This window comes from Alligator mississippiensis, chromosome 7 (genome assembly GCF_030867095.1).
Source record: "Alligator mississippiensis isolate rAllMis1 chromosome 7, rAllMis1, whole genome shotgun sequence".
NCBI classification, from domain to species: Eukaryota; Metazoa; Chordata; order Crocodylia; family Alligatoridae; genus Alligator; species Alligator mississippiensis.
Window position 1 is genome coordinate 61,409,185 of NC_081830.1, and position 12,118 is coordinate 61,421,302.

Below are 12,118 nucleotides of genomic sequence, written 5' to 3' on the forward strand. Positions count from 1 at the left end.
AAAGCATGAAGGTTCAATACTTCACCACCTTCATTTAACTTGAAACAGCAATGTAAGGCAGCCTCCACAGAGCTGGGCTAGTACAACACTCCAGACCCAGTAGCTAACTGGGTGGGAAAGAAGGCTTGCTTTTCCTTTTGTACGTTTTAGCCAAATAAACTAAAGGTCAGTTTGGCAGGTGGACTACTTACCAGACTCTCTCAACAGCTTTTTCTTTATTGCATGCCACCTATTTCAAGCCTTGAAAGACTACAAGAAGTGAGACCTGGAGTTTTCTGCACAATTTGAAACAAAAATAATACAATCTAGTTTCACACCCTTATTTTTATACAGTTGATGGATATTTGTTTCACACAAGCAGTATCCAATTTTGATTTTAAATTATGTTTTTTTTTAACATTTAAAGTTAAAAAAGGCTTTATCTTTTTAGACAGGATTCTAGTTAGACTTCAGTGGACAATATGATCATAGTATACTCAGGGACAGAATACAGGTTTCCTCACTTCGAGACTGAGTAGCAATGGTGCAGGCCCATGGCAAATCTTTAGGGAGATTAATAAGGAAGGACTTAAAACTATTATGGAGGAGTGCAAGGAACAGCAGTGCACTTTGAAGCACTAAACAATTATAACACTGATTAGTATTTTAAAATACAAGTATGAGCTGTGGAATCCAAGAGAAATGTAAGCCAAAATATGGGTCAACTATAGCCCCCTCAAAAACATTTCAACGTCACCCATTATACTTAAAGCTAATATTCAATCAAGTCTCTGGATTCTGCCATTCTTTAGAGCACAAAACACTGAATATAGTTTTATAGTTAAAACTGCTTGTAATTGGTAGATGCAGAAAATGAAAGTTTTCTGCCCTCTGCTGTTGAAGTGGTTAAAAGAAACATAACAACACCATAAACCTAAGTGGGAAGCAGATGGCTGGAGTCAAACCCTGCTTAGTGTCCTATTTAAAAAAAAAAAAAATCTACTCCTGCTTTAAATATCAAGTCCTTTACCTTGCCAGCTGTTCTTTGAAGTTGGACCTCTGCACCTGCACAACCTTCCCTCCACCTCCCCAAGGGGACAAGGTAGGTACATGGGTCTGCCCAGGAAAAGCTGGTTGCAGTATCTTGAAATAAAGATAAGAAACAGATTTGTTTGGTAAAGAAGCCATTTATACTGACTTTTGGAACATAAGCATCTCTTACAGTGAAATTAAATGCATCAGATTGAAAAACTGCGGAAAAGGTCTGTGTTTGAAGATGGTATAGCAATACAGCTTTTGAACATAAGAGTGGCAAGACCTTAAATTGCCGACAGGATGCTCTCCATTCACTTCATTAATGCTTGTAAACTGTTTCAAGATTCTTGAATGAAAGGCCTTAAGCATCAATACTTAATTATTATTTTTTTATTTGATTGTAAAGTTTATACCAGTGTTCTTACTAAAGGCTTCCATTATCTGTGAGTTATAATTAAATTCAGCGATAATATATAAACCAAGTTTGCATTCTCTCAGTCTTAACAAGTTTTCTAAAAAAAAGATAGTTATTTTAGGCTCAGAAGCTTTTTGTGTGTTTACATAAAGCAAAGCTGATTTCATGAATTACACATGACACAGATTTCTCTATAGCAACAGCTCTAAAACTATATTGTGCATTACAAAATATTTTTATATTTAAAAACAAAGGAATACAAGTGAAAGACAGAGAGGGAGGATACAAAAGAAGCTTAAAGCCACTGTCTACTCCCACTTGGCTACATGCAAATCTAATGCCCAGAAAACAAGGGGTTTTGCAGCTGCTCCAAGTTGCAGTGGCTGACAATGGTCTTGGGGCCTACCCTGGCAGCCAGGGACAGTTTGACCATTGCTCTTTCCCACCAGTCATTCCCCTGCCTTAGCAGACTGTAAGGGCGGTGCAAGAGTTTGCATAGGGACTTGATACTCTCTTGCTTTGCTGTGTTGTGATCCTTCCATGGGTTACTAAGCCGACCTTACTGAAGCTTTGCACGGGTGGAGAAGCACAAAGCTGCGGTACTGCACTAATGGATTAGGGCCCAAGACTCACTGGATTCTATGAATGTTTACAGTCTGTTTAGTATAACCAAACTTCCATTACTCCTATTCATGCTTAATAGCACTAAGACACAAAAAAGTCCCACTGAAACCAATACTACTACCCAAAGAGAGAGATATTATGCAATGCTGCCCTTAAAGTATGACATCAACATAAATACACGCTGATTTTAAGAGCCAAATCTCACTCCCTTATTCACTCGTGTCTTGTTGCCTAGAATGGGAGTATGAGTGAATGAGGCAGCCCAGATCTATTAAGCTTATTTTTCCTTTTTTGGGCAGAAGTCAGGCTTTATTCATGTTACAAAATCAAGATCTCTTCCTGTTCACTGTTATTTAAGCTACGGAAGTGAGCTCAGAATTAGCTCTGTATTGCTAGAAGCAGAAAGCTGGAGCTGAATTGGAAGAAAAAAGACTGGCTATTTAAAACATTAGCTGGATTTGAATGAGGGACATTGGTAAAAAAACAAAGGTAATTTGCAAGAAGTAGAAAAGGCCTTATTGCTCTCCATACATTCAGGGGTCAATACTTCAAAGCAAAGTTATAAATAAAATGTTGTACTTGTTTATTTTATAACTAGTTCCTCATTATGTGTGCTCTAGTACTGGGTAAGATTTACATTCAAGTTGTAAACATTTCCTATCCAATCTGAACTTAACCAAAAGCTCAGGGGGTACTAGCACTGAGAGCTTGTGCTGTCCTCTGTGTTACATCTGCACTTCACAACTGAAACACTAATTCAATAAAATGGGACTGAATAAAATCAAAATTAGTGCTGCACATTCACTAGCCAACATGTTTCACGTATAATTTTAAAACTTCCTTCACACTAGCACTGTCTTCTGTTGGTGCAGTTTATGCATAACGTAATACAGCTCCCACAGATGTTGTGGTGAGACAGGGATGGGAAACAAAAAAAGAGAGAGAGACCCAAAAACAAAACTTCCAGCCTCATGTGAGCTAAAGCTACCTATTTAATGGTTAGCCTGCATTTATTAGAACTGGAGAAACTTCTCCCCATCATGTTGCCTACCTGTAAGCTAGCCCCGTGCATTGCTCTGTGCATGTATCTGAAGTAATCTTGGTGTCAGTTCTCTCAGTCTGTGACCAGTTTTCTTTTTAAAGATAGTCCTAATAGATGTTAGGGCTGGAAGGGACCTTGAAGATCATCAAATCCAGCTCCTTGCGCCAGAGGCAGAAAGTCAGCTGGGGTTCAAAGGATCCCAGCAAGATAAGCATCCAAATGCTTCTTGAATGAGTCCAGAGTAGGTGCCTGCACCACTTCTGGAGGGATTCTATTCCAGGTCTTGGGGGCTCAGACAGTAAAGAAATATTCCCTTATGTCGAGCCTAAAACGGTCTTGGAGGAGTTTATGACCGTTGGTCCTTGTTTTTCCTTGGGGCGCTCTGGTGAACAGATCCTGATGTACACCTCTTATATACTTATAAAGCAGCCACCAGGTCCTCCCTGAGCCTGTGCTTTTCCAGACTGAAGAGTCCCATGGCTCTCAGCCTCTCTTCATAAGGCCTATTCTCTTTCCCTCTGATCATGCATGTGGCTCTCCTCTGGACTCTCTCAAGCTTCTTCACATCCTTCTTGAATTGTGGAGCCCAGAATTCAGTGCAGTACTCCAGCTGCGGCCTCACCAAGGCTGAGTACAGTGGAAGGATGACATCCTGAGATTTACTTGAGACGCATTTATGGATGCAAGCCAGAGTATTGTTTGCTTTGCCTGTTGTCACACTGCATTGGTGGCTCATGTTCATCTTGTGGTCAATCATGATCCCCAAGTCTCTTTCGGCCGTGGTGCTAGCAAGCGTAAAACGATGGAAAGGTGTAAGAGCCATCTGCAGTCCCTTGTGGAATCAAGGCAAATGATATCAGACAACTGAGGCCTGATCCAGAGTGCTTTGGAAAGACTCCTAATCACTTCAGTAGACTTTAGATCAGGGCCTGAGCCAGGAGACTTCAGTAGGGAGAAGAGGAAGAAGCTGCAAATAGCATAAAACTATTTTTGCCTGTCCTCTAAAAACAGCAAGACCAGCAACTACTACAATAAGAAGCAAGATGGAGATGCCAAGTAGTAAAGTTTCAGTGTGTTTTCCTACTTTATACTATCCCTAGATCTAGGAAGTACAATACACCCATACAGAAACAAAACAATTTGAATATTTTTCTTCCCAACAAGCTAAAATTTAGCAACAGTCTTTCTCCTTATGCATTTATTCTCTACACTAGCAAATAGTGAGTCACAAGCATTTCAAGGGACCTACAATATAATAGGCCCTCTTAAGGATCATGTATGAGAGGTGTGACGTTAGAAGGAAGAAATGGTGTTGCTCTTTCCATCCAACACTTTATAAATCACCACTATATCTAAACCAGAGTGAACATGGTTCACAGCCACATGTTATTTCACCTTCACTAATGCAAAGCCAGCTTAACCCTCTTGCAGATACATTGTACTTCAAATCCATTCAAAGTCTAGAGCCTGACCACAAAAAGATCTGTACCCAATCAGCTGTTTTTTCCCACATCAGATTATAGCAACCACAGATGAACTACAACTGACCAAACTGAATGGATTTGGGGCAATCAAATAAACGCTCTAATCTGAATTTAACAAAACCTAATTTGAACTTTGTAGATGTGATATAGTAAAACCTTCTACAACCAGCTGGCTGGCCTTATTAAACAATGGGTAGCAAAATATTCAATATATTAGAAACTACTGTCACAGATGGTAGCAAATTTAAGTAGTTCTGTATGAAGAAACAACTCTGAGGGGACCATGACTGTTGACTATTCTACTCCTACCAGAATACTAATATTAAAAATAAAACAGATAACACTGAAACATCTTCAACGAGGCTTTCTTTTTAAATAGCAAGCACTATCATGGGTTGACATACCTTTGAAGTATTACTTTTGAAAAGCAGCATAAGTCCAAACTACAAAAATAACTGGATTTGAAAACAGAAAATTTATATGACAGAAGCAATCTTTATCACATCATTGTGGAAGAAGGGGAAGACAACATGATAGGAGCACAAAACTTTCAGCCTCTCTCCAGTAACGGTTCTGTGATATATAATGCACTCCCATTAGTAAACAACACAATGAAAATATTTAACAGCCCAGTTACAAAAGCTATAAAATGTTATATTTCAGTGTGAATGAAGGGACTTCTGCATTTATCATCACTATTAGACACTGACTTCTTTAGAGTAATACCATTTGTGTTGCAATAATTAAATCAATGTTTCTATTATAAATCTCTCTCTCCACAGCAGCAGAAGAAACAGAAAAACAAAGGCTGCTATACCCGACTTGTAAATATGAAATCTAAGCCACAGAATGGTTTAATCAGAACTGAAAAAAGAATGAAGCAAGAGTTGCACTTAATTGTATTTTCTTAACAGCTTTCTTTGAAAGCTGTCATCATTGCCAAGTTCAAAATTATATTTTTGCTATTGCTAACCTTTGTTATTAATTTATGCACAGCCACTGAGTTTTGTATACCACCTAATTCCATAAGAAAGCTATTACTGACTGCCTCCCTGTGGTAGTTAAGTGCCTTCTTAAAAGTCAGGGTTGCGATACCATATTATATTATCGACATCCTTACACTGTTAAAACAGTAAGATGTTAATAAACTCCTGCTTTATCCTGCTTCTATTCCTGAAATCAGTGGAAACTAAATTTCCTATGAAATATTAATTTGGCTTCCAGTCTGGAAGAGGAGAGCATTTTAAAGTTATTTTCAGTGATCAAACAAATAAGAATCTGGTAAAACATCATGCCAAATTAGTTAGTTTATTTTTTATTTTAACAAGGAAGGAAAACAACCAAAACACTGCTTGATAAGTATTCATGAATCTACAACTTCGTATTATACTGAAGCAGCCCTACATGATATTAAAAAAAAAAAAAAAAAGCTCTTCAAGTAAGTTAACTAATTTTGAGTGAAAAAAGCATCTATAAGCAGTATGTAGAATTTCCAATAATGCAGTTCAAGCAAAAGACAGTTATTTGATCTTACAGTTAGTAGCTTCGTAGAGTTATCATCAAAGGATGTTCAGCCTATAAACGCTGGCCTAAGTTTTTGGCACAGGAAAGGTTTTCATCTGATCCAGATGCTTATTTTCTTCAAACTATGTCTGTGAACATTGACTTTATTTTTTTATTTTTAACTCTCATTTCATGTATTAGTGAGATGATAGTCACAATTAAATGCTATTTCATGTTGCGTACTATTCGCCTACAATGGTTCGTCTTCATTTCTCCCAAGGCTTGTTCTAGTTGCTGAATCAGATGAAGAAGTGTAGCAGGGTCAGTTTGTAACACTTTGGTAGTCTGATCACCATTCTGATTAAGGTGCAGCTTCATAGTCACAGCTGGTTTAATCTGTTGTCTCAGACTTCTACTGGCAAGCTGTATGGGAGATGATTATGAGAGGGGGATATGGAAACACTAAGTGTTACAAAGAATAAACGCATTAGGAACTCCAGTACAGGTTTTCCTCCCTTTATGAGGTACATCATGCATTCTCAGAAAACTGTGCATAACTCAAATTTGCAAAAAGGGAACCCAGTTTATAAGGTAACAAATAGGGATACGTTCCCAAAGCAGGGAGAGAAGGAGGGAGTGAGGCTGGGGCTAGGGAAGGGATGGGGCGGGGAGGAGTGCAGCTGCACCCAAGGCTGCAGCAGGGAGCAAAGTGGAGGGAACTGTCAGTGGGCGGGGTGTGCAGCTCTTGCTGGTATGTGCACACCAGGGGGGCTGCAGGCTGGGGGACTGTGCCGGGCTCTTCCCAGGGGGCACGTGCCCCCCCCGATCCGCACACAGGAAGAGAGCAGGCTGCCACCTGCTCGGAGCACCGGGAAAAGCCCAGTTCCGCTGCTGGCCCCAGCCCACAAAGACAGCCTGCTCTCATCCCACGCACAGATCCAGGGGCACATGCCCCCTGTGAAGAGCCCAGCACAGCCTCCCAGCCCTCCTGGGGTGTGCATAGCATGAAGAGCCACACCCACCCACCCTGCACCCACTGACAGTTCCCTCCACTTTGCTCCCTGCTGAAGCCCCAGAAGCAGCCAATGCCACCTGCCTGGAGCCGCTGGGCTGTGCCACAACCCTCCCCCAGCCCCTTCCTCTACAGACTTATCTGGTATATAACGAATTTACCTTGCCTATAACGAGTTTTGGGTGTAAAAAGGGTCATTGCACAAGAGTGAATTCGCATATAAAGAACATACATAAAGCAAGAGAAACCTGTATCACATTAAGAATTCACAATATTTCTGCAATATTATTCAAAAACCAAACTGAGTTTTGAACATACACATGCATGTCTAGTTTCATCATTAAAATCGCTGATAATATTAAATGCTTCAATGTATTTAATGCTCCAATTAAATCATTTCATTTCATGCCAAAGATTTAAAAAAGCAATTAAGTAGTCCAGACAAAGTTATCCCTTGATATAGCACACAAATTTAAAATTGCAGTGAATTCAAACTGCATTAAAACAAACACTGAAATAGCTTCGCAATTTACCTTCTCTTTCATAGAAGCCTGTGCTATCAAATTTATGTAACATATAATTTAAGTTTAATTTAATTTTATTACCTGCACATCTAATCTCCATTCAAGGCTATGATAACTGGGTAGTTCTGGTGTCAATTCCCCAAGAATGCTTCGGATCTCCTTTCTATGGTCAAGGTAAAGCTGAAGTAATAACTTGTTCAAGTCCTCTGAGAATCCCAGAACATGCACAGAGTCTTGGAAGTCTATTTCAGAAATCTGGAAAGTAACAGTTTAGAGCTAAACAAAGAATGACCTGGGTACTGTTTTACTTGCTCTTCAATATGATATTTGTCATGTTCTTCATTTTTAGGTAGTAAAGCAATTAATAATGCATTATTACAAACTGTGTAGCATCATTAACATTAGAAAAATTATAATCATTTGATGCAATTTTAATACATTGATACGTACATTACTGTTGGCTGTAATTTCTGAACTGATGTAACGCCAATTCAAAAAGTTCTTCTCACTTGGATCATCCTAGTTCGGTAGGATCATCCCTGATCACCTATACTTTTTATTATGATGCAGTTCTCATTTTCTACAATTTTGGAAAGGGTCATGTGCTTAAAGAAAACCACTGTCATTTTGCACTAGAGCTCCATGGCAAGTTCTGTTCAACCAAAAGGCCGGCCTACCTGAGGTTAATTACTATGCGACTGGTTTTTGTTTTGTTTTTTTTGTTTTGTTTTGTTTTTTTTACCTTCAGGCATTTGCAATATTCAGGTATCCTCAGACAGCAGTAGTGAGCAATCTTTCCAATGGGAAATTTTTTTTTTTTTTTTATCATCTACCTTCCATTTATTCTTTTCATATCTGCCAATATCCATGCTACCTTTTGACAATATCTGGTTAGAATTTCACAAGCTAAGCAAGCCAAACCACATGTTGCCTGGGATAGATATGCCTTAAGAATACCATATATACTGAACATAATCCAGTAAAACATCAGTTTACACTACTCCAGGCTCTCTTGAAAGCAACGTCCAAGTGCTCTCTCTCAAAAAAATGTAAGTTCCCCTTTGCTTTCAACTAGACAGTTTATTCTTGAAGCATAATACATTGTTTCTCCCCCATCTTAAACTGTTGCATCCATTTGCTTTGTACTGTCAACCTGGACTGCTGAAAGATGTGTTGAGTGGGTGTGCGGCAGAACCAAAACAGTGCTTTGCTGGAAGAGGATTCACATCAGTTTGAACCGGCTCACCAGCGTCTGTATAACTTGTGCGCTTCAGCAGGGCTTTTTGGCATTTTTATCCAACAGCCGATTCAATTAGTTAACTCGTTCAATTAGTCAAACTGAGGCAATTTCTCTTCTGGGCACGCGCTGTACTCGGCATGGGGGTGTGCCAAACTGAAACTAAAGCACCGTTTCCCCCCCCCCATCTGTAAGCACCCATGCTGTAAAGTTTAAATTTCAGAATCACCAAAATGCAGATGTTAAGAGAAGTAGACTAAGTTGTGTACACTGTGCTTTGGGATACTCAAGAACAAGCAATACTATATCTGAGCAAGATCATATTTACACCCTCTCTGTTCTACCTCCCCAACACCAAAGTGGTTTGTTGACTTGAACCCATGCTAAAGCATTTGCAGAATTAATACAGAAGCTTTCTATTCCCTCCACCGCCCCAACTTCTACTCTCAAATCCACACCCCTTCACTTACTATCCTGAGTGTATCCTTACCATGAGCTTAGAGCTCTCAGTGAGAAGATACGTTAGTCCTTCGACTCCATGTTGAACAACATCACTTGTAACATTGAGTTTTCCTGAAAAGAGGACACAGATTGGCACTTTGTCATTGACCTGCCCAGACTAAAAAAAGTTTAATATTAAATAAAATGCACAGCAGAAGCAGGAGAGGCTTAATATTCTGGGTGATTTGAGGTAGATGACATACCTTGAAAGAACCCCAACCTGTACGCTTATTACTGAATGGATGGTAACCGGGCTGACAGCAAAGTGACCACTGTTGGCAGTGCCATTTGGAGAGGGAAGCCTGCTTTAAAGGGACACCCAGGCAAAACTCAAGCCCACTTATCTCCACGTAGTCATCACCAGCAACACCGAGTGCTGCCGTAGCGAACAGACAAGGGGGCTTTGTTTCTCAAGGAGTTTGCTACCCGATTTTCCTTTAGTCACAGCCCCATTAAGTCTTCCCCTCGCTGCATGGACACCCTCCTCCCCACACATCTGCAGCAAAAGGAGGGGAGAGGGGTCTCTTTGACCAGCGAGCCGCGGAGGCGGGGACTGGCGGCAGGGTCGCAGCACCAGGCCGTTCGTCGTGGCTGCTGCGGCGGCTGCAGCGCCCCGGGCCGGAATACACCCAAACCCGCGGGGCGCGAGCCGCTTCCTCCTCACTAGCCGCGGGTCCTGACTGCTCCGCCTCTTACTCGCGGCTCCTTCGTAGACCTTGGCGTTGGCGCCTTTCCGCAGGAACTCCAGCGCCAGCCGGCCCAGCTCGCCCGCCACTGCAACGACACGGCACAGCACGTTCAGCCCCCGGCCCGGCCCGGCCCCGCCGCCTCCCGCCCTGCCGCAGCGCCCCCCGCCGCCGCCCTCGCACCCGCGCTGTCCAGGCGGGTCAGGAAGCCCAGGTGCTCCTTGTGCTCCTCCGACAGCACCAGCAGCATCCTCCCCGCCCGCGGCCGTTTCCCCGCTTCCTGTCAGCTGCAGGCCCGGGGCGGGCTCTGAGGCGGCCTTCCCGAGCGCGGCGATTGGCTGCTCTTGACCCGGCGGGCGGGGCCAGGGGCCAGGGGCGGGGCCTGCGCGCGCCCTTGTGTTTCCCGGGGCGTCCCGCGCCGCTGGTGCTGGCCAACAGGGGGAGCCAGGTAGCGCGCGCGTGGGCGGGGCTGGGATTCGGAAAGGGGCCGTTCTCGGCTAAGCCTTGGTTAAAAGTATAAAAGTAAAGCTGATTATTAGTTGTTTTTGTAAAAATAGAATCTCCGTCTTTTTGTGTGCCTCTGTTTTCAGTGCACGGGTTGGAAACGTTATGAAAACGTCAGAATGGGAGGTGTCGTCAGGCACTAGGCAAACATATCCCATGGTAAGAGTGGCTTACCTGCCCTTTATGTCTGAAGGAGTGAGAAGGGAAGGGATTAACTACCCAGGGTGCCACACAGGCTCATTGTTCTTTCTCCTTCCCACAGAAATAACAGCCTCAAATATGATTTTTATCATTTTACATTGCAGGAAAGAAATTTAACCTGAAAGTGTTAACTGCATATCATGTTCAGAGATTTCCAGGAGTTAGACATGGAAATTACCTGTTAGGGCATCTAGTCCACCTGCCTTGCCAGTGCAGGAGGTTTCATTTTATGTAATTCAGGGCCGTCCAAGTTGCAAGTAGCTCAGGGCAACAGGCCCCGCTTCCTTGAACCACACGCCACGCAGACGACACACCCTGGGCACATATTGCAGGAGCTGCTCGCTGAACCCTGACAGGCCCCTTGGCTAGGGACAGAAATTACATAAACTGGTATAAGCGACCGGAAACCTGCTCAAATCTGTAACAGAACTGAAGTTCAGTACATGTCACCTGCTTTCAAAATGGCCAAAACCAGGTTTAGATAAACCTGGATGGAAGTAGTATCAGACTTAACTGATTTAAGTTAAATTGGTTTATTGAACTTCTGTCCCAGATCCCTTTCATATTCAAGTTAACTCACAGTCCCCCAGCATCTCAAGATGCTTTGCACCTTCCCTGCAAACCCTGCCTCATGGGGTGGGTGGGCTAGCCTTGGCCCAAGCTGTCTGCTCCTGCAGAGCAGGGAGGTGTGCTCTAGGTGCCCCCCAAGCTTCTGGGTGCATTTCATAATCAAAAGTGAACATCTGTTTACTTGCTTAATGGTTCAATCTACACAGCTTAGACTAACCTACAAAGATTTAATTGATTCAGCCTTGGGCTTTTTGCCCTTGAGGTATGAGGGATACCCTGCTGTATCCCAAAAGCCCCTCCCACACTGTAAAGGTATGGTGTGCACCATGCGGCCCCTGTATCTTAAGATGGGTAACAACTGCTGCGCTACACCGGTCCAGCCTCTGCATTGCAGAGTCCCCCAAAGCTCCCCCAGCACTGGCTCCCTCTGCCCTGCAGGTGACACTGCTCTGCTCATCCCCTAAATGCGGGGGCATACAACAGAAGCTGGAGGAGACAAAAGATGCCCTGCGACTTTCACAGCAGCAGCAGGAGAGCAAAGGAGATGTGGCATCAGACCGGGAATAAGGGAAACTACACATTAACCCCTCAGTGACATGCAGTCTGCGGACCACCAGTTGGACAGCCCTGGTGTAATATAGTTCTCTGTGTATGGGATGGTACATTGGTGAAGCGTAGGGGGTGCACATGGGTGCACATCCACCCCCTGAGATTGGCAGTGCATCCTGTGTAATTGGCCGATGCTGCCAGCCGCACCTGCAGGCAGTTGCCGCTCACCACCCCACCCCCGCCGCTAACACT

The 12,118-nt window shown here is 42.9% G+C and overlaps 1 protein-coding gene across 2 annotated transcripts; it reads right to left on the minus strand.

The window, feature by feature from the left end:
• Positions 1-214: 214 nt before the first annotated feature.
• Positions 215-10,359, minus strand: COMMD2 (COMM domain containing 2). 2 transcript variants are annotated; one of them, XM_059731029.1, is made up of 6 exons: positions 10,226-10,359; positions 10,053-10,130; positions 9,346-9,428; positions 7,700-7,873; positions 1,010-1,122; positions 215-275 (listed from the first exon to the last, which is right to left on the minus strand). In XM_059731029.1, the coding sequence occupies exons 1-6, from the start codon at positions 10,290-10,292 to the stop codon at positions 230-232; spliced, it is 561 nt and encodes a 186-aa protein (XP_059587012.1). In that variant the 5' UTR covers positions 10,293-10,359; the 3' UTR covers positions 215-229. The 2 variants fall into 2 exon arrangements, with proteins under 2 accessions (XP_059587012.1, XP_006259232.1); XM_006259170.4 differs by lacking the exons at positions 215-275; positions 1,010-1,122 and adding an exon at positions 5,874-6,505 and having other exon boundaries at positions 10,226-10,349.
• Between the last annotated feature and the right edge of the window lie 1,759 nt (positions 10,360-12,118).

Excerpts from the sequence above, each read along its gene's own strand:
- COMMD2 (XM_006259170.4), bottom strand. The coding sequence starts at position 10,292 with ATGCTGCTGGTGCTGTCGGAGGAGCACAAGGAGCACCTGGGCTTCCTG. Across the intron at positions 10,131-10,225 it reads GACCCGCCTGGACAGCGCGG|TGGCGGGCGAGCTGGGCCGG; the intron begins GTGCGAGGGCGG and ends GTGTCGTTGCAG. Across the intron at positions 9,429-10,052 it reads GGTCTACGAAGGAGCCGCGA|GAAAACTCAATGTTACAAGT; the intron begins GTAAGAGGCGGA and ends TCCTCTTTTCAG.